Raw genomic sequence first — 22315 nt, forward strand, 5'->3', positions numbered from 1 at the left:
CGCTGCAGGGCTGGGCTGGGATCACAGCTCCGGCACCGCCATCCTTCGCTGCGCAGCGCCGTGCAGGGCAAAGTCAGGTCCGCGGGGACGGGGCAGAATCTGTTTGGCGAGCGGGCTCGTACGTCAGTGCCAGCGCCGGGCGCGGAGGGAAACCAGTCCAACCTGCCGCCCGGCTCCACCGCTGCCTGTTTCCCAACTGCTCCAGGCACAGTGTGCAAAATACCTGCTTCTGCTGCCGGTGGGGCTGAGGAGCACTGGGGCAGGGGCAGCAGAAGCCTCGGCTGAGGACAAGGGTCTGGGAGTCTGGGAGCAGGTGAGGTCTGGCCCCGGGGGAGAGCGGCATCCCAGGCACGGGGGGCTCCTCGCCGCTCTCCTGGCTGCCTGCCCGCCCAAGGCCCCCCTTCTCCGCTGTGTGTGCCCGCCAGGTGCTCCCCCGCACCTCTCCTGCCCCGGCCGAGGGCTGCGAGCGCCGGCTGAGGATGGGAGAGGAGGGGCTGCGCGGTTGTGTCCAACCCCAGCAGAAAGCCTCTCGTGCGCCCCAGGTGACCCAGAAGGCCAGGATGCCCTGTTTCAGGGGAAATAAAGTGCCATTTCCCTCTGGTTTCTCTAGGGGCTTTTTCACTCCTTTGCTAATGGAGCGTCGTGCAAGGAGAAAGCAGTGGTCTCCTGCTTCCTCTGTGGGTGCGAGCTAGGGGATGCTTTGCTTAACCCAGAACTCACATTTGGGAGAAACGGGTAAAAATATCCAGATTAAAAGGAAAAAAGCCCAACTCCATTGGGTGCTTTCTAATGTCCGGACCCATCACCCTCGGTGACACATGTCCTGCTCACCCCAGCCCCCGGTTGCGGGAGGAGAGGCTGCAGGGAGGATGCATGAGGCTTCGGGGGAGCCCGTGCCTGTGCCAGGCACCACGGTCTCTGCTCTGCACTGCACGGCAGAGAGGAGGGATGGTTTCCCGGGGATGCAGACGGTGCTTCACGTAACCCGGGCTGCTCCCGGCTTCGGCAGGCGTGTGGATGAGCAGACTTTGCGATAAAGGCTCGTTGCAAGAAATGTCCCCCCTCCTGCCGGGCTGGCACCGGGTGGTGCGAGGGCAGCGAGGAGAGCAATCCCTCCGATGGCCAGGTCCCGGGAGGCTCTGTCTGGCGGCCTGGTGCCTCCCGTGAGCCCCATCCCGACACTCTGTTTTCCAGGCACATTTCTCCCGGCATTATTCATAGCATAAGTCCCTTATTCATCCAGCTCCCCACCCACACCTGCTCATCGGAAGGGCAGGAGACAAGCAGGGCCATCCAAGCCTGAAGGAAACCTGCTTCAAAGCCCCCTTGATTTCCAGGCTGAAAAGCCCAGGAGGGATCCCGCTGTCCCCTCCACGCTGCCCTGGGACTCCCCATCCCATCCCTTCCCAGAGGGACCAGTTCCTGCCCTTCTCCCGCGCACAGCCTGGGGCCAAACCCAGGCAGCCAGAGAGAGGAACTTGGAGGAGAAGACTGACAGCTGCGTCCATTCTCATCTTGGTGTTTGCTCCTGTTTTCTTCTGGCAAGGTCATTGTCAAACCCGTTGTCTGCCTCTCTCCAGTGAGCCCACCCAGGGCCTCGCTGTCCCGGCAGGTCCAGCCCATGTGCTTCAGCACACAGGGCAAACACTTGCCCGGCGGTGGCCACGAGCCAGGTCGCCTACTGTGGGGATCTTCTGCTTCCAGGGTGGTTCCTGCACCAGCCCTCACTCTGCAGCACACTACACTTTGGTTTTTGCATGCAGGACTAACAGCGTTTTGTTTGCTTTTTGCAGCTAGCCCGTGCCTCCGAGGGCTCTGCCCCGCTGGGGTGCAGGGGCAGAGGGAGGCCAAGCTGGCGAAGCAGCGAGCTGCGTCCCTGGACAGCCCTGAGCTGTCCTTGCCCCTGCGCCTGCATGAGCTGCTGCATCCTCTTCTGCAAAGAGGTTCTCAGAAAGCAGCTCCAGGAATTATTGCTCGCTGGTGTTTCTACAGAGCCACCTACGAAAAGCAAGTTACAGAGAACCATGTGTCTGGGCTTGACCCCGGCAACCTGATGTTAAATGTCATGCAGGCACAACACCTCCCGGGTGAAATCCTCGCGCCTTCTTAGTGGTAACCGCTCCTACGAGCCCTGCTGCACCCTCCCAGCTAGCAAACCGAGGTGCTAACAGCATGCACAGCCAGAACCGGCATCGCCAGCCCGGGAGAGCCCGGCGGCTCCTCTGCTCCGACCTCCAGGCATGAGGGAACTGGGAAGAGAAGAACTCTGCTCTTCCAGGCAAGGCGCTCTGCCCTGTGGCAGCGCTGCGCCCGCGCAGCCCTGCGGCCTCAGCCCCAGCCCTGCGCTGCAGGGTGCAGCGCCGCTGCCCCAGCCTGCCCCGCCGGGGCTCCACGGCCCCCCTGCCGCCCTGGGCGAAACTCCCCGAGGTCTGCACTGGTGGAGGGCAGGGAAAAGCAGAGACCGGCTCTGCCGGGTGTTCTGCAGGCTCGGTTTCTCTGCGGTGGTGCCACCCTGCCCAGCCAACACAGGGGGATATTTCAGGGGAGGCAGCGTCACCCGCGGGTGCTCGGGGGCCACCGGGAATCCCAGCCCCGCTCCAGCCTTGCCTGTGCCGAAGGTGTTGGGGTTGCTGAGGCTGGGGCGACCTCAGCCCCGGGCGCAGAGCGGCAGCTCCGGGATGTGGGTGCTGCGAGGCAGCAGAAGCCCAGGCGGGTGGGAGGCCGGAGCCGAAGAGGTGCTCTGCCCCGCAGCCCGCCCCGCGGACAAGGGCAGCCCCGTCGCCGAGCGGGTGCCCAGGGCTAGCGGCTGGCAGGAGGGTCCCAACGGGAGCCAAGCACGGGGCAGGGGCCGCTGCAGCTCCCAGCCCTCACTGCACCCTGGAGGAGCTGCAGAGGCTCTGGGGAAAGACCTGCTGTGCCGTTCTGACTCAGGTGATTTCCAGGTTATTAAAAAACCCAGCTATTCCTATTCAAAGATTAGTCAATTATTTTGAAGACGAAAAGGAAACTTGGCAGCGTTCTGGAGCGCTGGTTTGACCGGTGAACTCAAGACCTCTCCTGCTGACGCCCAAAGCCTGGGGCTGCTCTTTTCTGTGAAGCTTTGGTTTTAATGCATGCTGCGGGTGGTCAGCAGCACCTGAGGCAACGCTCATCTGTGGTTACCGCCGGGTCCCTTGCCTGTGTCGGGTGGGGTGTGCCTCAGCACGGCTCACGGCCGCAGGATGGGGCTGCGTGCTGGGCAGGGGCTGCTGCCCTCCTTTCCCTGAGAGACAGTGGCTCCCTCCCCAGGGTCCCTCGCAGCAGAGCTGGTGGCAGCAAAGGTAGCGTGGAGAGGTGACTTCTGTAGCGTCAAGGATGCCAAGTGGCATTTCGGGGAGAATGACAGGAAAGCCCTGACGAGACAGGGGTCCGGGGCAGCATCTGTGCCGTGAGCTGCAGAGCAGGCAGTGTGTGGGGACACGGCCGCGCTGTCCCCGCACCGGCTCCTCCCGTGGCACCTGGCAGTGCCCAGCCGTGCGGCAGCTCAGGTGCCAGCACGAGCACTGCAGGGTGGCTGTGCCGCTCACAGCGTTCAGCAGAACTGTCATTTCTCCTCAGCCTGTTTCCTTTTCCCCTAAACTGCCGACCATTTCTCCTAAGCCTCTGAACCGCCTCACCTGCAGGACCAGCCCCGTGGCGTCTTTTCCAGAAGGCTCCCTCCTTCCTCATTTTTGGTCCCATTGCTTTCCATTTTCACTTCTTTACACAAAACACGAGCTGTGGCTTTGTGTGGGATAGGCTGCGCTTCATATCAGGACTCCTAAATTCAATGGCTATCAGATCTGAGTCACGAGCTGATAGCAGAGTGACAGGACATCAGCTGGTCTCCCAAAGAGGGGAGAACAAAGCCAAGTCAGTGTGAAGCCAGGGAGGGGATCTGCTGCTGGAGCTGTTCTCCCCTGCGCATCCCTCTGGCTGGCCTTCAGCAGAGGAATGCCCATCGCCGAGGGAGAGCCTCTGCCTGCTGCACCGCCCCCCCCGCCCCGTGCCCATGTTCCCCATGGCCCTGGAGGAGCAGAGCCAAAGCCTGCGTGTCCCTGGGTGCCACGAGAGCCAGGCGTGCCGCCGTGCCCTGCCATGCCCCAGGCACCGGAGGATGGCTCGGCGGCACCGCTGGACCCACCCTGCGGCTGACGAACTTGCTGGTGGTCGGGCAAGGCTGCGAGTTTGTGGAAGCCCATGGGCTTTGGCAGGAGGGATGTCAGGGAAAAGGAAATACCCCGCTTTCGGGCATTTAAGATGGCTCTTTGAGGAGCCGTTCTGCTGTGGCAAAGGGACCTGCGCCTCGATGCCCACTGAGCCAGGGGCTGCTCTGAAGCTTTCTGCGGCTGTCCAGAGCACTTTCAGTTTCTCTTGCTTTTTTTAATCCGTGTCCCTTCTGCTAATTCCCCAGTGGGAAAGTCCTCAAGACAAGTTGCTCTCCATCACATGAGGGCCCCTGGGTTTGCACAGGACCCAGGAACGCCCTCAAGCAAGCTCTGTTGTCATTCAGCCTGCCAGAAGGCAAAGCAGAGGACTCGCAGCCCGCTTGGTGGTAATTCAGCTCCTGGCACCTGAGGCTGGCATCACCATGTAGGCAGGACATCGCTGTGGGGCCAGAGCCCCGCAGCCGTGTGCACCGCAGCCATACCAGGGCCCCGGGGACAGCTTACAGCCCCCTCCGCCGCACCCGGCTTCAGAGCTTGCGATGGCACCCACGTACGTAGGTGCCTGCAGGACCCATAACAGCCCAGAGGCTGTCACCTGGAAACAGGGACACAGGAATTGCAGACTGAAGCAGGAGGATACGGGCTGAGTCGAAAGGGAGGGAAAGCAGGAATCCCCTCCTGGGGCTCCGGGGCTCCCCAGGGCTGGCTATGACCTGGCCGGCTTTAGCCGCTGGCAGGACAGGACTGGCCCAGTGGGACGCTGCTGGGCAGGTACGGTGCTCAGTAAAATCCCTGTGACAGGTGATCCTCGGTGCTAACACTTGCCCCCCCCCCCCCCCCCCCGCTGTGCTGTGCTGTGCTGTTAACGTCTTATTTAACAATGGAGCAGCCAACGCCTGATTTACTCCTATTTTCCCCTTCTCAGTGGTGTACCGTTCTGTTCAGAAAAGTCCCCAGAGCTCTTCCTTTAAAGCTGCTTTTAGGAAATGCCCAGCCTGGGCTGAGAGATTAGCTGTTGGCGAGTGGGTGGACAGTAAAAAGTGGAAGTTGCTACGCAGCTACTTTCCTCCCGCTGCGCTAACGCCTCCGAGACGTCACCCAGCCAGCCTCCGGGGGGAAAAACAAGCGTTCGGCAGCCTGCCAGAGCAGAGCTCGGCACCCTGCTCGCCCAGCCCAGCGCCCGCAGAGGATGCTGAGCCAGCATGGCCCCCTCCACCGCAGCCCTGGCACTGTGGTTGGCGCTGCTCCTCGCTCGGCAGACGGATGGTGAGTCTCTCTTGCCCGCACCGCGCTCGTCTTCAGCCCCCCGGTTTGCTGCGTGTGAGCCTCGTGGCTGGTGGGGGGCTGCTTCGCTCCCCTCCGAACCCCAGGTCCCGGCACCAAGGTGGGGACCGAGACGGGGGAAGGCACACGGGGCAGGCGGCGAGCGGAGCTGCTGCGGTTTGGAGCCGCGGGTCAGACGCCTTGGCGGGCTGGTGGGTGCTCGGGCTGGCGGCGCCCACGGGCTCCTGCCTGCTTGGAGCAGGACACGGCCAGGGCTCCCCGCTTGCCACTCGCCTTCCTTCGCTGTTTGGGGAGCCTAAAACGCCTGTGTTAGTCCTCAGGCATCAGCCTGGCTGACCTCCACCAGTATGAACCACGGTGTCTTGTACTGCGGTGAAGTGCCGCGGTCGCTGGCGCGGTGCTCTGCCGACAGCCATCCTCTCCGGGCTCAGTGTTTGCCGGCAGACGGCGGCTGCTGAGGAAACCAGCGCAGAAAGGGTGGCAGATGTTATCTAGGGTGCTTTGCTGCCAGGTGACAATACCGAAATTCAAGCAGGAGGTGTGAAAAAGTCTGTTTCTTCCAGACAGCAGATGAACAAAACAGGAAAGCTGACTCTGAACAGGGCTGCTGGCAAACGGCAGGGGCGGTCAGCGGTGCAAGCACAAGTAGGCTCCTTCCTTGGGCCAGAAAAGCACCCAGATGCTCTCGGCTGGGCAGAGCTGGGCTCTCCGCAGCAGAGGAAGGGAGAGTGGGACAAGCAAATGCTGAAACTTGGAAGTGGGACAGGTCTGGGCAAACCCTTGCGCTTTTCAGGTGGGTGGGTGGTTGCTGCTGACCGCAGGGGGCCAAGCTCCAGGCGAGCCATCGAGGAGGCACTTGCGAGGAACTCTGCCCAGGTCCTGCAGGGTGGGATGCCGTGCAGCCTCGCCTAACGCTCGCCTTCGGTCCCGCAGGTGAGAGGCTGGCGAGCCCCACGCGCGTGCGCTTTGCTGCGGAGATAGCGCATCACCTGCTGCGGTGGGAGCCGGGACACAACCCCCCCGGCAACGTCCGCTACGAAGTGGAGCTCAAAGTGTGAGTACAGCGATGGGGGCGCGAGGGCGTTGGGCCCCTGCCTGGGATCCGGCACCGGCAGCCGTGACAACCGCGTCCCTAGCACCTGCCCGCACCGCTCTCACCCCGGGTGCTTCTCCCTGCAGCTACGGCACGAACGCCTCCTGGGCGGCCATCCCAAACTGCGTGAAGATCTCGGGGCGCTCCTGCGACCTCACGTACTACACCCTGGATCCTGCCCTGCGCTACTACGCACGGGTCAGGGCTGTGTCCGGAAACCGCACGTCCCCGTGGCAGAGGACCAACTCTTTCTCCCCTCAGGAAGGTAGGTCGGGTGTCTGCCTCCTCCCTGCAGCCCGGGGCAGGAGGCTTTGGGGATGGCAGAGGTCAGGGTGCCAAACTGCTCGGGAAGAGCTTTGGGACAGATGAGAGCAGGGATGTCTCTGTCTTCATACCTTCCTGGAGGGCAGCTGGGCTGTGGGATGGGGTGGGACAAGCCTAGGATAGGCTGCGAGGAACAGTCACGGCTCAGTCCGCTGCTGCAAAGGCTCTTAGAGCTGCAGACGGGAGACAGGAGAAAACCCTAACGGGCTCTTCCAACTGACTTGTTTCCAGCCAACCTGCGCCTGTCGGGCCAGAGCCTCTCTGTGACGGGCAACACCGTCCACGTGCAGCTGCAGCTGCTGCTCAGGGCGGGGAACCTCACCGTGAAATACGACGACATACAGAAGTACACGAGGCGTTACCGGGTGTACATCAGGAGGGTGCAGGACAATCGGACGGTGAGATGAACCTGCTGCTCCCGTGCTTTCCCCAAATGTCCCACGCAGTGCTGCCCAAGTGGAAAAACACATGTCTTAATACTGAGCTTTCTCACAGCCACAGCATCGCAGAGAGGTTTCTCTGCGCGTTTTATCGCAGTAGGTTCCCCAATTCTTGTTGGGATTTTGGGTCTGGCTGCTGTCGACAGTACTGCTAAGCACCCTGTGGATTTTCCCCGGTGGAGGAGGAGGAGGGAGGGAAGCATGGGGCCCAGCGCTCCCGCGGGAGCTGGAGGCTCTCGGGTACCAGCCGGAGCTCTGGTCATTGCAGTATGAAGTGGTGGAGACCGCCCCAGAGTTCAACATCAGCAGCCTCTTCTGGGACACGGAGTACTGCATCAGCGTGGAGCCCGACGTGGCCAGCCGGCACACCCGCACCACGCGCAGCGACGAGCAGTGCGTCGCCATCGGCAAGAGAGACAGTAAGTGGGGGCAGCCGTGCGGGACACGGGTCCTGCTCAGCCTCCTGGCCCTGGGAGCGCGGGGGTCTGCACCGGGGGCGCCGCTCTGTGCACCGAAGACCCTGCCTTTCCCCCCCTCACCCGGGCACGTCCTCTCTTGCAGGGAGCGCGGAGCTTGTCCTGAACATCGCCAGCTCCTCCTCCATGACCCTGTTGCTCCTGGGCCTCCTGGGGGCTCTGCTGGTGTGCACCTACATAAAGAAACCCATGAGGCCGCCGTCCGTCCTGGTAAGGCAGCTGGGCACGTGGCACCCTTTGCAGCCGGTGTGGGGGCACAGGCTTGGGTAGCTGTTGGGAGAGGCAGGCAACAAGCAGGGACAAAGCGTGGCTCACTTCCCGCTTTTCTCTCCCTCCCAGAAGTCTTTCATAAAGCAGAGCTCGCTCTGGGTGGAGCAGGAGTCCTCGTCCTCGGGCAGCCTGGATGCAGACCGTGTCCAGCAGCTGTTCCTGTGCCAGAAGGAGCCCCAGCAGGACAGCGGCCCCGACGGCAGCACCAGCACAGCCCAGCTGCCCCCGGAGAAGGGCTGGAGGCTCCCAGCGTGGCCCGAGGACTGGGTGTGCCTGCTGGGGCTGGGGGCCGCGGGGAGCGGAGACAGCAGCTGCACCAGCACCGACAGCGGCATTTGCCTGCACAACTCCGCCTCTGAGCTGAGCTGCACCTCGGGCCGCGAGCCCCAGGGCTACAAGCGGCAGCTGCCCGCGGGCGACGACAGTGGCGTGGGCTTGGAGACCACCTGCCCTCACCCCACGTGCTCCTCCAGCAGCGGGAACGCCAGCCCCACGGACGCCAGACAGCCCTGTGGAGGGGAGCTCAGCCTCTCCCCCGCCGCCGGCCAGGACAGCCAGCAAGACGTGGAGTTCCGTGGGTACCTGCAGCAGTCCAAGGGCACCGTGGAGCTAAAGCAGGACCCAGCCAAGTGGGTCCCCTTCTCGGGCTGTGCAGGATCCCCCCAGGGCCCAGGCAGCACTGACATCGTGCTGGACGTAGAGTGCTCTGAGCTGGTGGTGGCCAAAGGGTACTTGAAGCAGTCCTCTCCTGAGCATCCCTGCAGCCACACACAGGACCTTGCTCCTTGGGAGGATCCTCGGGAGCTCGCTGCCTGGGACTTTTCCAGCCAGGTGGGGCCCCAAGTCCCCACTCTCCTAAACTACGGGGCTCCAGATGCTCCCTTAGCCTCCAAAGCCAGCCCTGAGCTCATGAAATCTCCCTTCGACCTGAGCATCTTCAACACTGATCTCCTGGGGACGCTGCCCCTCATCTCCAGCCTCAGCGCCAACAAGTGGCTCATGGTGCAAACCAACCCTCTGAGCCTGCTCGGCGGGGACAGCAAGGACAGCCGCCTGTGAGCCGTCCCCGCGCTGGGGAGCGGGTGCCTGCCAGCCCCGCACGCTCACCCAACTACCTCTTCTAGCCACTGCCCGTGGGGAGCAGCTACTCCGATAAGCTACCGCCGACCCCTGAATGTTAATGCATCAAGCTGAGCGGTGCCCAGGCTGAGACTGGCCCAAGAAGCACCAGCTTAGCTCCTTCTGGCGCCGCTTTGGCCCTGGTACTGCTGTGGCCAGCGCCCAGCGCGCCCTGCACCTTCCCTGCAGCCAGTCTCGAGTGTAAAGCGAACAAGATACGGGGACGGGCTGCGCTGGAGGGGCTCACCCCTGCCTCCTCTGACCCCCCAGCCCAAGGATACACAGCAGGATGTTTCCAAAGGGCGATCCTGCAGGGCACGCAGCCCCCGGGCTCGAGGCTGGGGCCGGCAGCAGCCCTGCACTTCCCCTCCCCGCTGCCCCGCTTCCACAGGCGAGCGCCGCGCTCCTCCGGCTGACGTCCGTGCCGCTGACACCGTCCAAGGCTTTCACAACGCAGACGCTGAAGCGAGGAGCAGCCTGACGTCAGCCGTCCTGCTGCTGGCGGCGCGGAGCTCCCACCCTGGCTGGCCTCTCTTGGAGGGAGTGGGGGTCTTTCCTCACCCTACATTGACCCCTCAGCGTTCAGCCCGTGTGTCAGAGACCTGGGGTGCTGGCTGCCTCCGACGGGTGCAGGATGCGTGCAGCAGCTGTCGTACGGGCTCAGCACAAGCCAGGGCGGCCCTGCCCACACTATGGTCCGTGTTCTGCCACTATTGCGTACAGACATTATTTATTCTATTTAATTTGTAAATACAGACAGGATGTGGTGTTACTTATTTGGTCCATTCATCTGTACATCATCTTCTAAGGTCCAGCTGCGCTTTCCATCCTCAGATACGAACATTCCCCCGCAGCGAAGGGCAACGTGCCTTTGCCTCGCACGGGGAAAAGCATGTCCACGTCACAGCTGGGAAAAAGGGAGACCAAAGCCAGCCCAGTGAGAGCTTCGCACTCATCTGAGGATGTCCCGGGGCGCGCTGTGTCCCAGGCGAGTGTCGTGCTGTGGGAGCAGGCAGCGGGGGAGCAGCAGGACAAAGGACCTGCGGTGATTTCGCAGGGGGGCGTGGGGCGTGCAGCTCGTCCCATGGGGCAGCAGCTCGGGGACCAGGCACCAGCGAAAGGCAGGAGCACCTCCAGGGCAGAGCGGAACGGGTTGAAGCTGGGGGTGGTGGTGGAATAGTTTCTGTCAGAATGGAAACGAGCATAAGATGGGAACAACCTACCACGGGCTACATTTGACTACTGCCAGGTCACTGGAGAGTTTTTCCAAAAGTCATTTAGTTTCCAAGAACCTTCACGGTGGGATAGTCCCATTAAAACTGCTAGTGGAAACCCAGCTCGGGGGGTACTTTTTTTTTCAGGTGAAAGCATGAATCACTGCCGTCAGGAGAAGGGCTGTTGATGCAATGCTGTTTCCTTCTGTTGCGTCTGACGTTGCGCCCCTTGCACGCTCCCTGCGTCGCACGGAGGGCCCGGCTGCTGGCCGTGATGGGTGCCCGGCTGCAGCGGCACCACCACCGATGCCAGCCACGTGCATCCTCCTGCCCTTCCATTCCCCCCACCTCTTCTGTCTCTGGGTATTTTGGGGGTTGGGGCTCTTTGCTTTCTTTTTTTTCAGCTTCCTCTGAAAAACAGTCATCAAAACTAAGCGTGACTGGGTTTTTTTTGGTTGGGTGGGTTTGTTTTTTTTTCTTTTAAATGCTCCTGACGTCAGGCTCTGCGGCCGGATCCCGTGCAGCGCCGGGTGCTGCCGGTTCCTGCTCGCCGCGCAAGGCTCCAGCCGGCAGCGTCCAGGGGCAGCACGCGGGGCCGAGGGAGGCGGCGTTCCCCTCCCACTCCACCAGCAGCCAGGGCTCTCCTTTCAGCGAAACGCAGATGAGTTTGACAGAAAGCCGTAGACCACGTGCTTTGGCCTCCATAGCCGAGAGCACAGCCGGTCCCTCCGACACCCTGGAAATCCCGGATGCTCGCGTTGTCCCGAATTAAGTCACAGCCTAACGCACGGAGGACATTCGGCTCTGATGACTCCTGCAAGCGGCTCTCCTCCTCCCGCTCCTCCTGGCAGCGGGGAGCACCGCACCGCGGCCGCCCCGGCGAGGGGCTGCACCCGCGCAAACACCTTTCCCCTCCCCAGGCACTGGCCCGCGCGAATATTCCCGGCGTGTTTCCAAGAGCGGTGCTGCAGAGCCCCCGGCATTGCCAAACCCCGCGCGGAGCAGCGCGGCAGGCGCGGGGAAGGAGAAGGGAGGGGGCTGGTGGCCGGCCGCCCTTGCAAGCCAGCGTGTAGACTCAGGCTGTCCGCTCTGTTCTCGCCGCTTTCCCTGCGCGGTCTCCAAAGTTTCTCTTCTCTTTTCCTTCCGAGAAAACAGTTTGCAAAGAACCAGCCCCAAAGCCCTCGTGCCTCGCCAGCCAGGCAGGGGCCTCTCTCCGAGGGCTGCAGCAACTTTGCCAGGGCTGCTCTTGCGCTCCAGGCACTTCCAAGACGGCTTGCTCTGCCGAGGTTGAAGGGGCTGGCACAAAAAAGCCGTCGTGAGAAAGCCCACAGAGGCTTTCTGAGGCGTTTGCTTGCGCTGTCGGTGCAGAGGACAAATTTCCACATTGGTCCAGAGATTTGATGGAGGGCGGAAGGCTGAAGCACTCTCATTTCCTTACAGCTTTTTCCCCTATTGCACAAAAACAGCCATTCTGTGACTCATTGCCATCTTTTTTAGCCAATTGCCCCCACTCCCACTGCCCTGTTCAGCAACAGCCTGACCCAAGGTCTCCTGGGCACGCAGCAGGCTGGTCCCGAGGGCTGGGGTGTCTCTGAGCCGTGGGGAAAGGCAGCTTTTCCTTCCAGCACGCATGCTGAGGAAGCCTGGGATAAGGCAGCTACCTCTGCCTCCATCTCAAGCGAGGGGGTCTGCGGCAGTGCACCAGCGTGGGGATGGCAGCCAGCCCCAGGCACCTTCCCGTGCTGCCCGTGAGCAGGGAGGCCAGCAAGAGAAACACGCAGCTGTGGGGAGCGGACGCAGAAGCTCTTTCAAAAACAGAAACCGCACCGTTACAGTTTCAGTAGAAATCCAGCGTATTCAGGGGCTGTTTTTTAAAGAAGCAAGAACAGAGGAATTCCCCCCTGGCTGGTTTTGGTTGCTCTTTTTGTCACTGCTGGAAGGTGGGTGTGAGGCAGCGAGGGGAAGCGGTGCAGGGAGCCCGTAGGCTCCAGCCCCGGCCCCGAGCTGCCTTCGGCCACGGGCCCAGTCCCAGGCTGAGGGCAGTGGGGCTTGGGGAAGGAAACGCAAACCAAATCCCGCAAGGGGAAGTGGGGGGAACAAAACCGGAGCCCAGGGAAAGCCCCTGATGCCCCACAGGCGTGGGGAGGACTTTTGCAGGAAAAACCTTGGGACTATCCCAGGGAAAGCTGCGCTGCCCAGGAGGCACGGAGGCTCTGGGACCTTGCAGAGGCACCCGCTGCTGCAGCCGGCGGCTCTCGGGCACTGCTGGGCAGCTGCCCGGCGCTGCTGCTGTGGGACGCACGCGGCCGGGGACCCGCTGACCCGTCGCCGGGCAGAGAGGAGCAGGATGGTGTCCTACCTGCACGCCAGCCCGGCTCCCACCTCACGGTCCCCCCCGGTTGTGGAAAGGCACGTAGCCGCTCCCCGCCTTGCTCAGCGACCCGCTGATGCTGAATGGGGGCACCAGCTCCACCGCCACCGACCCCAGCCCGCTGCAGGGAAGGCAGAGGCGTCAGCGAGCTGCCTGCCCCCCTCCAGTCCCTGCCCGCCCGTGGGGCGGGGGGGTCTCCCCAGACAGCTGGGGCTCCCCAGGGCAATCTGTCCCGGGGAGGCAGCGCCTGCAAACAGCAGAGCTCAGCGGGTTTGGGACGGGCAAGGGCTTGTGGCACCTTGGCACCGTGCGAGGGGAGCCCCCCAGCCCGCCCCAGGCCCCCGCAGGGCCTCACTCACCGGGTGTGGTAGAGGTTGAAGATGAAGTCGGGCCCTGGGAGGCGGGAAGGAGAGGTGTCAGTGCCGCTCGGCGGCGCGGGGGTGGGCAGGACAGCCAGCCGCACCGGCATGTCACTGTGCATCCCCCTCCTCAGCCCCCGCACGCCCCCAGCTTGCCCCAGAGCCACCCTGCAGGCAGGCTTCCCCAGCCCTCGGGGGACCAGCGAATGTCAGGCGCGCTCCCCACATCCCGAGCCCTGCAGCCCTTTTCTTTCGAGCCCTCCCTGCCCTGCTGCTGCCTGTCCCCCCCCTGCTCTGCTCATACTCACGGTCCCAGCACTGGCCCCTCTGGTACCACCGGACGAAGGCGTAGCCAAAAAGCACCAGGATCAGCAAGGCCAGCCCGACTCCCAAGACAACCCCGAGCATGTTGATGGGCTCTTGCCCTGCAAAGCAGAGCGAGAAGGGGGTCTGCAGACAAGCATCTCCCGGAGGCTGGGGGTTCTGATCAACTCCTGGGGGGGACAGGAGAGCTGTGGGGTTGGGATACGTCCCTGCACTCTATGGCGTGGCAGAGACTGCGCTCCACGAGGCTGTTGAGAGTTGTGGTGTGGAGACTTTTGCTACCCCCAAAGGCCCGTGCTGCAGACTTGTGATCTTGGTGACAACAGCCACCGCCTCTGCTGTCCCCAGGTGAGCTGGCAGGCAGGATGGTGACCTGGGAAGGGAGCCCAGAGGGGAGTGTGGGCGACCAGCTGCCCTCAGCCGAAACAGGAAGGGACTGGCTGTGAAGAGGAGCCCACATTCCCCGTAAGCAGGACACCCTTGTGTTCCTGCTCCTGGCCCTGCCGGGAGCTCACCCAGACCCCAGGCAGCTTTCGGCCGTGCCTGGGGCCCATCACATTGTGCCGAGGATGGGGAGCTGACCACCCTATCAGTGGCTGTATCCCCACTCCTGGTGCCAGGCACACTCTTCTGATGTGAAGCACCTTCCTCGGCTGCACAGAGCGCTGTCGGCAATCAGCAGGGTTTAGCCGTGCAGTTTAGCTGCAATTTTGGCAGCAAAAGGGCAGGCAGAGCAGGGTTGGGGCCGAGGAGACACTCGCTGGCTGTCACCTCCCGCAGCCAGGGTGTCCTGCAGCTCTGGTGCTTCTTGCCGGCTGTGCCCTGGCAGCTGAGCAGAGAAGAGCCAGAAGAGCAGCAAGGTGCCTCAGCTGTGGCACCGGTGCCGGCTGTCCCAGTGCTCCCACAGCTGCCGGGTGCCATAGCCTGGTCCTTCCCTGTGCAGCTGCGCAGACCCATTTCTGGACAGGCAGTTCCCTCTAGAGGATGCATTTGTCAGGGCGAGCATCCTCCTGCTGCCGCCGCCAGCAGGACCTCTGCCGGAGCTCCGCACCCCCCCATCCCTCCCGTCCACACCAGCGGGTCTGGTGAAGCCCAGCGGCAGCCAGTGCTCCCGGCACTGCCAAGGGGACACCGAGGTGCCCAGGCACAGCACAACCATCGAGCAGCCGTTTCTCTGCTCGAAACAGGTTGTGCGCTGCACAGATCAAATCTCATGCGATGTACAGCGCTGGGCTGCGAATCACACCTCTCCAGCTGCCACCAGCTCCCGCTTCCCCAAATCCCTGCGCCAACACCATCCCCGACCCTTCTCCGCTGTCACGGTGGCTGCAGCGTGAGCCCGTCTCGCAGGCAGCACAGCCTCCTGCGCCTCCACCTGCACCCCAGCATCCCCACATCCCCGTGAGACCTCCCCAAGGTCTCAACCGGCAAGCTGCCCAGTCAGTCCCGGTGTGGCCCATTAGCAAAACGCAGGTGGGGTGGTGGTGGGCACAGCTCTGGGGGCTGTTGTGCCCCCGAGGGGACAGCAGGGTTTGCTCGCTGCCCTGCCTACAGGGAGGGCTTGGAGCGGGCAAGTGCCCGGCCCAGAGACTGGGTGCTGCGCCTTGCAGCATCGGGAGCGGGGAGGCAGCGGGAAAGGATGACCTAACAAACAGCAGCTAAATTTAGACAGATGCCGGCGGAGTGAGAACATTTCCCCTGTGGTCACAGTGTTTACACAGTGAGCAAGGTCCCAGGTTGCCCTGCAACCCGCAGCACTTGCTCCACCTGATGGGACCCGGCAAACACCCGGCGAGCCGCAGAGCATCGCGCCGCCAGCTCCCGAGCTGCGCCGCAGATGAGCGGGACCAGTCTGCCCTTCCCTGCCGCTGGGCCCTCCCGGCAGAGCTCAGGAGGCCAGGGTACCTGGGCAGCCAGTGCACCCTACTTCTGCTGAGCCAGGGGTGAGCTGGGAGCCCCAGGACCCCAGGCCCCGACCCGAGCTGGTGTGGGTGAGGTCAGGAGCCTGCTGCAGGGGTGACTCACGCAGCGGGAGCTGCGGGACAGGAGGAGGCATGGTGCAACAGCCTCCCTGAATCAGCCGGCTGCCGAAACTGCCCTCTCCCCACGCCTACCGCTGGTGGGAGGGTGACGGCTTCATGCCCAGCCCCTGCCCCGTGCCGTGCGTGGGAGGCGCTCCCTGCCCCGACACCCTCGGGAGCAGACGTCCTCGCACCCCGTGATACGCCTCCGAGCAGCCCCGCTCGAGGCAGAGCTGCAGCAGCAGCCAAGCCCCAGGCTCCAGCTCCACAGAGAGCAGAGCTGCTGCCCGTGCCATCAAACATCCCCATCTCTGCTCCCCAAGGGGAGAAAAAGGCCACCTACTCACCTGCCTGGGGGTCCATCGCCTGCGCCCAGCGCCGTGCCGCAGGAGGGGCTCACGGCTGGCCCAGGCTGGGAGCTGCCGCAGCAGAGCCCGGAGCGTGCTGGAGCCTGGCACGTCCTGCCCGTCCCCTCCTCTCCTGGTGACACAGTCGTCTCACCGCCCGTGCCACAGCGAGGCCAGGCACCGCTCCTCGCCTACTGGTTCAACTGGTTCCCAGGGGAGAAAGCAGAGGAGCTCCAGCAGAGATCACTCCCCACGCGATGGATGGCGCATCGCCTGTGCCCCAGCCCGGGACGGCTGCTCCCAGCCCAGCCCAGTCTCGCCACCCGCACAGGGAAGGCACGACGTGGGCAGCTCTTCCCTCCTGCTGCTGGCAGGGACAGGCACCCTGGCAGAGGCTGAACTGGGAGCCTGAGGGGCAGGGATGCCCTGGACACTGGGGTGTCCAGCCCTGGCAAGGTGCCTGCATGGATGCGTCCTCCGACTGCCACCTCCTGGCAAAGAGCAGCAGCTGGGAGAGGGGCAGGGTCCCACAAAGAGCCCGGGCTTGCGTGCTCGGGGTTGCCCACAAAGGTTAAGGTCCTGTGCAGGGTGAGGGCAGGACTCCAGGGTGACAGGGCATCCCCCACCAGCTGCCCCCAGTCACAGACACCTCCCAGTACGATGCCCTTACGGCTGTAGTCGATCATCTTCTCGAAGTCCAGAGCCACAGGGTGAGTGCAGAAAGAGTGGGAAACCATCTCCCAGGCTGCAGCCAGAAGGTAACCAACAGGGATAACCATTACCAGCCTGGAAACTGCCAGGGGCAAAATCCCTCCCCACTTTGCCCGCCCTTTGCCAGGCGCAGCCTCTCACTACACCGTGGCCCAACGCAAGCAGCACAGGGCGGCTAGGGCAGGAGCCCAGCTCCCCAGCAGCCCTCCCCGGGAGCGAGCATCTCGGCACCCTCTCAGCCCGGACCCGCGGGGACGCCGGCTGGGGTGCAGAGAAGGTGATGTGCCTTGCAGACCCCGAGGCCCTGGCAGAGCCCAGCTGGGGCAGCGAGGCCAGGGCTGCTCCTCGCCGGGCAGCGGGGAGGAAAGGGACGGGGTGCGCGTCCATGTGGCCTGGGGAGGCTGGCGGCTGCGCAGAGCCCCGGGCCAGCCCTGCCTGGCCCCTGCCTGACCCTGCACGGAGCCGGGCTGCCCAGGATCCTGCGTCACGCCAGGGCTCCTCATGCGAGAGGCCAAGGAAGGGTGACGGGCTGGAAACGCAGCCGCACTCCAGGAAGCAAAGCCCCGAAGGCACGAGGAGCTGTGACATAACATCTACAAACCTCAGCTGCTTCCTCAAAGCCTTCGCTTAACCTCAAAGGAGGAAGAGCTGCTCCCCGCCGTGCCACCTCCCACCCCGCCGATGCTCCTGGGCCGCTCTCCCTTCCACGGCAGCGGCGCCAGTCCCGGCCATGGGGTGTGTGGGGCTGGCACTGGGATGCTCTGGGAAGGCTGCCCACGCCTCGAGGGGCTCTCTGTGGCATGACACGGGGCTGCAGCTGCGCAGGTGGTGCTGGATGCATAGGACCGAGCTCGCTCCAGAGCCTCTGCCCGATCCCTGCTGGCCCAGCAGCACCCATCTCTTGAGCTGCTGCTGCTTGTAAGCCACGGTTTGTCCCCTGACAAGGGACAGGCACGCCCAGACTGGACAGGAGAGCTCGGTCCACCGTGCTGCATCTCACGCTGCATCAGGTGCCCACGCAGCTATTGGCCTGTGCTGGCCCAGCCAGGACCCCCCAGGCACGCCAGGGACGCAAGCTCTCTGCCCGACTCCCCACTGCTGTGTGCAGCCCCCGAAACCAGTTTGCACGCTGAAAGCTCCCGCAGTAGCACTGTGCACCCTCCTGCAAAACCCGGGCGGCTGGACCCGCCGGCTGCTGCTGCCCGCCCGCCATCCCGCGGCCTCTGGGCATCGCATGGACCATCTGGGCAGGAGCCAAGACCGCAGCCTGCCGAGGTTCCCACGTCTCCCGAGGGGGCTGGATCCTCACCAGTGGGTGTCCCTTACCTGCAGAGACACACGCAGACGCCAGGATCCCTGGGCAGGCCAGCGGGTTATGCGGCCTGCTCTCCCCAGAGCGGGCAGGGTCGCTGCTGCAGCGGGGGCGAGCTGGCACAGCGGTGGCACAGCTCCCCGGCCAAGGAGCCGCAGGACAGGGACGCTCCGCAGCCTCCCCGCTGGCACAGCGCACGCACCTGGCGGCAGCAGCAGCTCTCCCCGGCCGTTGGGAAAGCTTGATTACAAAAGCAGGAGAAGGTAATTAGCTGCTCGGCGGCAAATCCCGCACACCCACCACTTCCAGCATGAGTCTGCACAAGGCCAGGCTTCCCAGCCCGCTGCCAGCGGGGCCGACCGCAGCCCGCAGACTCCCTGACCCTGACCCACTCCCTGCACCTTCGCCCTGCTAAACCTCAATGCCCATCGTGCCCAGCAGCGCTGCCAGCAGCGGGCTAAAGCAAGCCGCTCTTCGTCCCAGAGCGACTGTTCCTGAACGTGTAGCCCACAAGCAGCCCCAGCACCTGCCCACGGGCACAGCACTTCCCCAAAACAGGGCTCGTGGGCTGTAAGAGCCCCTCTCCTCACCCACCCCTGCCAGCCCCACCTCGTGCAACGTCAATGAGCTCACCCAACCCAGAGAAGCTGCTCTGCCAAGGGACAGGGGTTTGCGAGAGGAAGGGCACGGACACCCCTGAGCTCACACCGTGATCCCCCGCTTGCTGACCCAGCCTCGGCGCCGACCCCGCTGCCTCCGCATGGACCGCGGGCCTCTCTGAATCTCCGTAAACAACCCAGAAGCATCCCAGCGCTGTAGGAACTGGCAGCCAGCATTGCCGCTGCGCTGCTGTACAGCAGCAGGGACAAAAGCTGGGGAGAAAGAGGGAGGTTTGTCCCATGACCTGGGGCTGCGCAGGGACACACAGACCGACTGACCTGACAGCCAGGAGCATATGATGATCCGGTAACCTCACGTGTAAACTCTTCTCCTTTCCTCCTCCACCTACTAAAACCTCTGTTTAAAAACAAGCCGGTGCTACGCGGAAGAGATGGACAAAGAGCGGGATGGCTGTGGTTTCTCTTATCATCAGGAGAGGAGCAGGAAAAAATCCGGCTCTGTCAGTCCGTTCACCCCTGATAAGCTATTTTGTGACAGCAGCTCTGCAGGTGAGTCACCCTCCAGTGGCAGACACTCAGGAGATTATGGCAGGGGATGGTGCTGCTGATAGACCGGTGTTGTATTACAATACAAATCATAATTCCTGTTTCACAACTCCTGTTGTGGGTTTTAAGGAGTGCTTGGGCGGTCCTGCCCCAGTGCTCGTGCAGCGCGGGCAGAGCAGCAGAGGCGCAGGGGCGGTGGGAGCATCGCCGGCCCGGGCTCCCTGGGCATCGGGGCACCCGCAGCCTCCTTGTGTCCCGGACTGGAAGGTACCTTGCCAGGTTTCTGAAGACCCGGTTCAGAAGACCACGTCAGAGCTGGAGGAACATGGTGAGTGACCGACAGCCTTGCCCACCGCTCTGCCGCCTCCCCAATCGTCAGCCCCTGGCCCCAGGAGCCGGCACCCTGCGCACCCTGCCGCTGGCTGCACTCGCACACCGGCTCTGCGGGGAGCTGCTTACCGGCCGTGAGGCAGCTCAGGCTCAAAAGAGCTGCTGCTCCCCGGCCCGAGCCCCCCGCAGCTTTGAGGAGGGAGCGATTTCACCCTTCTCTCTCAACACTCTGTTGGATACGGCCCCCTGCGCTCTTGCTCCCACATTTCGCTGTGGCTTGCCTTGGCCCTCTCCCAGACCGGGGAGCAGACAACTAAGGCAGTGTGTCTCGGCAGCCTGCCCTCCTGGAGCCTCTGACCTCCCCCCCGACAAGGGGCTGGTTCTTAGGCAATGCCTGGGCAAGAGCCCGGTGCCCCTGCCCCCCAGCGCAGCTCCCACTGCGGGACAGCCGGTCCCTCTGCTCAGCACAAGGGACACGCTTGGCTCGGCTACCTGCAGTGCCTTTTGCAAGCAAAGCCATGGCTACCAAACCCCAGCCTGGCATGCAGTCCCTCCCTGGGAGGACAAGGCTTCCTTAGCTGAGGGCAGCCACCTACAGCCAACGCTCACTGGGAAACGTAAAACACTCCACCAGTGACGTACTGGGACATCAGCCCCTCCGAGTGGGGAACCCACCCTCCTGCGGGCAGCAACAGCTACACACAGCCACGGCTTAAATCCCCTGCAGCCAAGGAGTTAGCCCTGGATCGGAGCGCCCCGCACCCTTTGAAGCCGGGGTTTGCATAGGAACGCTCAGGAGCAGCCGCCCAGCGCCCCACAGCACCTCGCAGCCACACACGGCGAGAGTCCCGCTGCACCCCAGCTGCCCAAGCCCGCTCCGATGGCAGGGGTGCAGGAGTCCATCGGGAATCCAGGGCTCGTGGGCTGGCGTTTGCTCGGCTGGAGGGCAGACTGGCCATAGTGGCATTAACGTGCTTCCAGAGAAAACAGCGAGGGAGCTCAATTAGTTACGGTAGCCTTGAGTTCTCCAGGAAATCAGTCCACTCTGCGCAGGAGCTGGCACAGCTCTTGCCTTGCTTTGAGTTTAACCAGTGCAGCTCTCGCTTGTAGCGTGGTTTGGAGAGCAAGTGGGCACTCACGGAGAGGCAGCCCCTGGGGCAGCTCCAAGCTGTGAATCTGTTTGAAACAGAGGAGGTTCACGGACTGAAGAAAATGCAGGAAAAAAGAAAAAAAAAAAATCAACGACGGGCAATACCTTCTCTCTGTGGGAAGGTGGCCAGCACCACAGCATCGTTCCTCCCACCTGCATCTGCACCAGACCTGCACTGGCTTGTCGGGAAGGAGCCTGACAGCAAACGACACGATGGGCACAACTATGGGCAGCTTGTGGGTGGGCAGGCAGGGGCGGCTGCCGTGCCCCTCGGCCACAGACCCCCGGCCACGCCGCGGAGCCTGGAGGAGCCGTCGTGGCCAGGGCATGGGACCGTTCCCGCGGGGAACCGTTAGGATCCCATTACGCGGGTCATGCCCAGCCCAGGCCCAGGGTGACACAAGAGGTCAGCATGAGGAAGGACTGGCCACGCGTGCCCTCGGCTGGCTGCGCTGGAGGACGTAGGTGGCGTTTGGGAGCAAGCCGAGCTGGCATTCCCGAACTCCCAGGGCTCCTGCAGGCACTGGGCACTGCAGATGAAGGGCTCGGGAATGGCAGCCAAGGTGGAAGGTCCGGGAGACACGCTCCCCTTCCCAGCCTGCCCTCCTGCTCCCAGCAGGTCGCCGACTCTGTGCCCCCAGGAGCAGATCTGGAGCTGGGATCCCCTGGTAGCGCTGCACTGCCGCCAAAAAGACCCGAAGGGCTGTGCAAAGCCCACCCGGGGGCCAGGCGCTTGCCACGACTTGCCCGCGCTCGGCACTGGTGACAGATGAGCCCAGCTGCTCGGAGAAAGGCCCCTGGCATTTCCCCAAAAGAGCCCGACGGCGGCATGCTGGGACACGGCCACATGCCCAGAGCCCCACCAGCACCGGGCAGGATCCGGTGCTCCCCTACGCAGGTCACTTCTTGTTCCCGGGCTGGGGAGCAGCCGAAACTGGCAGCCCAAGCCACGCAGCAGGGCCGTGATGGGGAGAGAATCTTTCCTGGCTGGGCAGCAATGGCTGAGCTAGCAGCACCCTAAATCCGAGCTTTCTTCGTGTGGTTAACCCACAAATAATCGCTTGGCTGTAAAATCCTGCTGGTAGCGCCTGTGTGCGTGGCCAAACGTCCCCAAACACGGTGACCCAGAGAGGGAGGGCTCCACCACTCCCTCCTACCCACCTCGGGCTGGAGCACGGCCCCTCTCCAGCCTCACCGCATCCCTGGTCTCGCTGCACTGCTGTCCTCCGAAGCTCCCACCTCCGAGCCCTGCGATTGCACAGGGGCCTCCGCTCTGGTTTGAGACACCGAACGCATCCTCTCCAGCCACCTGCTGCCCTAGGAAAAGCCTGCTGCTCCCGAAGCTCAGCAGCCAAAGGAGCAAGGGCTTCTAAACCCCAAACTCTCCCGCATCGTGCTCCTGGATCTGTGCAGTTACGGCCGTGTTTTTAATCTTCCTTACCTGTGTTCGTGTTGGGTACAGCCCCTGCAAAAAAGCTCGGCTTACCTGCCGTGGTAGAGTCCGGAAACAACAGCAAAGGAGAAGAGCTTGCTCGGGGCTGGGGGGGCATTCAAGGGAAAAGCAAGCGTGCTGCTTCCCACAGCCTCAGCAGGGCAGGAGCACGCTTTCGAACCGCCAGCTGCCACGACGCAGCTCTCAACAGCGTGGCACGAGCGTGGCTGCAAAACAGGGCGACAGGAACGTAAAGTGTCCACGCCAAAACCCCCGCAAAGGGGCTCTGATCTTTGCCCAGCACCAATCCGCCCACCGAGGACCGGGGCGGCTCCTTCAGCAACGGCTGGCTGGTGCAGCTCTCGGGACCTCTCCTACCGCCCTT

General features: G+C 63.5%; 2 protein-coding genes across 2 annotated transcripts; one reads left to right on the top strand and one right to left on the bottom strand.

Annotated features, from left to right (window-relative positions):
* Window positions 1–5389: 5389 nt before the first annotated feature.
* On the top strand, window positions 5390–9133 carry IL10RA (interleukin 10 receptor subunit alpha). Its single transcript, XM_086476937.1, has 7 exons — window positions 5390–5453; window positions 6405–6525; window positions 6651–6829; window positions 7120–7286; window positions 7597–7747; window positions 7890–8014; window positions 8144–9133. Exons 1-7 carry the CDS (start codon window positions 5390–5392, stop codon window positions 9131–9133), a joined length of 1797 nt encoding a protein of 598 aa, XP_086333063.1.
* Window positions 9134–12064: 2931 nt separating this feature from the next.
* SMIM35 (small integral membrane protein 35) lies at window positions 12065–15845 on the bottom strand. The gene is made up of 5 exons (XM_086476768.1): window positions 15830–15845; window positions 13446–13562; window positions 13138–13171; window positions 12795–12899; window positions 12065–12188 (listed from the first exon to the last, which is right to left on the bottom strand). Exons 1-5 carry the CDS (start codon window positions 15843–15845, stop codon window positions 12065–12067), a joined length of 396 nt encoding a protein of 131 aa, XP_086332894.1.
* Between the last annotated feature and the right edge of the window lie 6470 nt (window positions 15846–22315).

The sequence above is a fragment of the Leptosomus discolor genome, chromosome 22 (assembly GCF_034619465.1).
Source record: "Leptosomus discolor isolate bLepDis1 chromosome 22, bLepDis1.hap2, whole genome shotgun sequence".
NCBI classification, from domain to species: domain Eukaryota; kingdom Metazoa; phylum Chordata; class Aves; order Leptosomiformes; family Leptosomidae; genus Leptosomus; species Leptosomus discolor.

Coding starts and splice junctions, on each gene's coding strand:
- SMIM35 (XM_086476768.1), bottom strand. Junction 13,172..13,445: donor GAGGGGCCAGTGCTGGGACC/GTGAGTATGAGC, acceptor CCCGCCTCCCAG/GGCCCGACTTCATCTTCAAC. Junction 12,900..13,137: donor TTCAACCTCTACCACACCCG/GTGAGTGAGGCC, acceptor CCTTCCCTGCAG/CGGGCTGGGGTCGGTGGCGG.
- IL10RA (XM_086476937.1), top strand. CDS start 5,390: ATGGCCCCCTCCACCGCAGCCCTGGCACTGTGGTTGGCGCTGCTCCTC. Junction 5,454..6,404: donor CCTCGCTCGGCAGACGGATG/GTGAGTCTCTCT, acceptor TCGGTCCCGCAG/GTGAGAGGCTGGCGAGCCCC. Junction 7,287..7,596: donor GGGTGCAGGACAATCGGACG/GTGAGATGAACC, acceptor TGGTCATTGCAG/TATGAAGTGGTGGAGACCGC.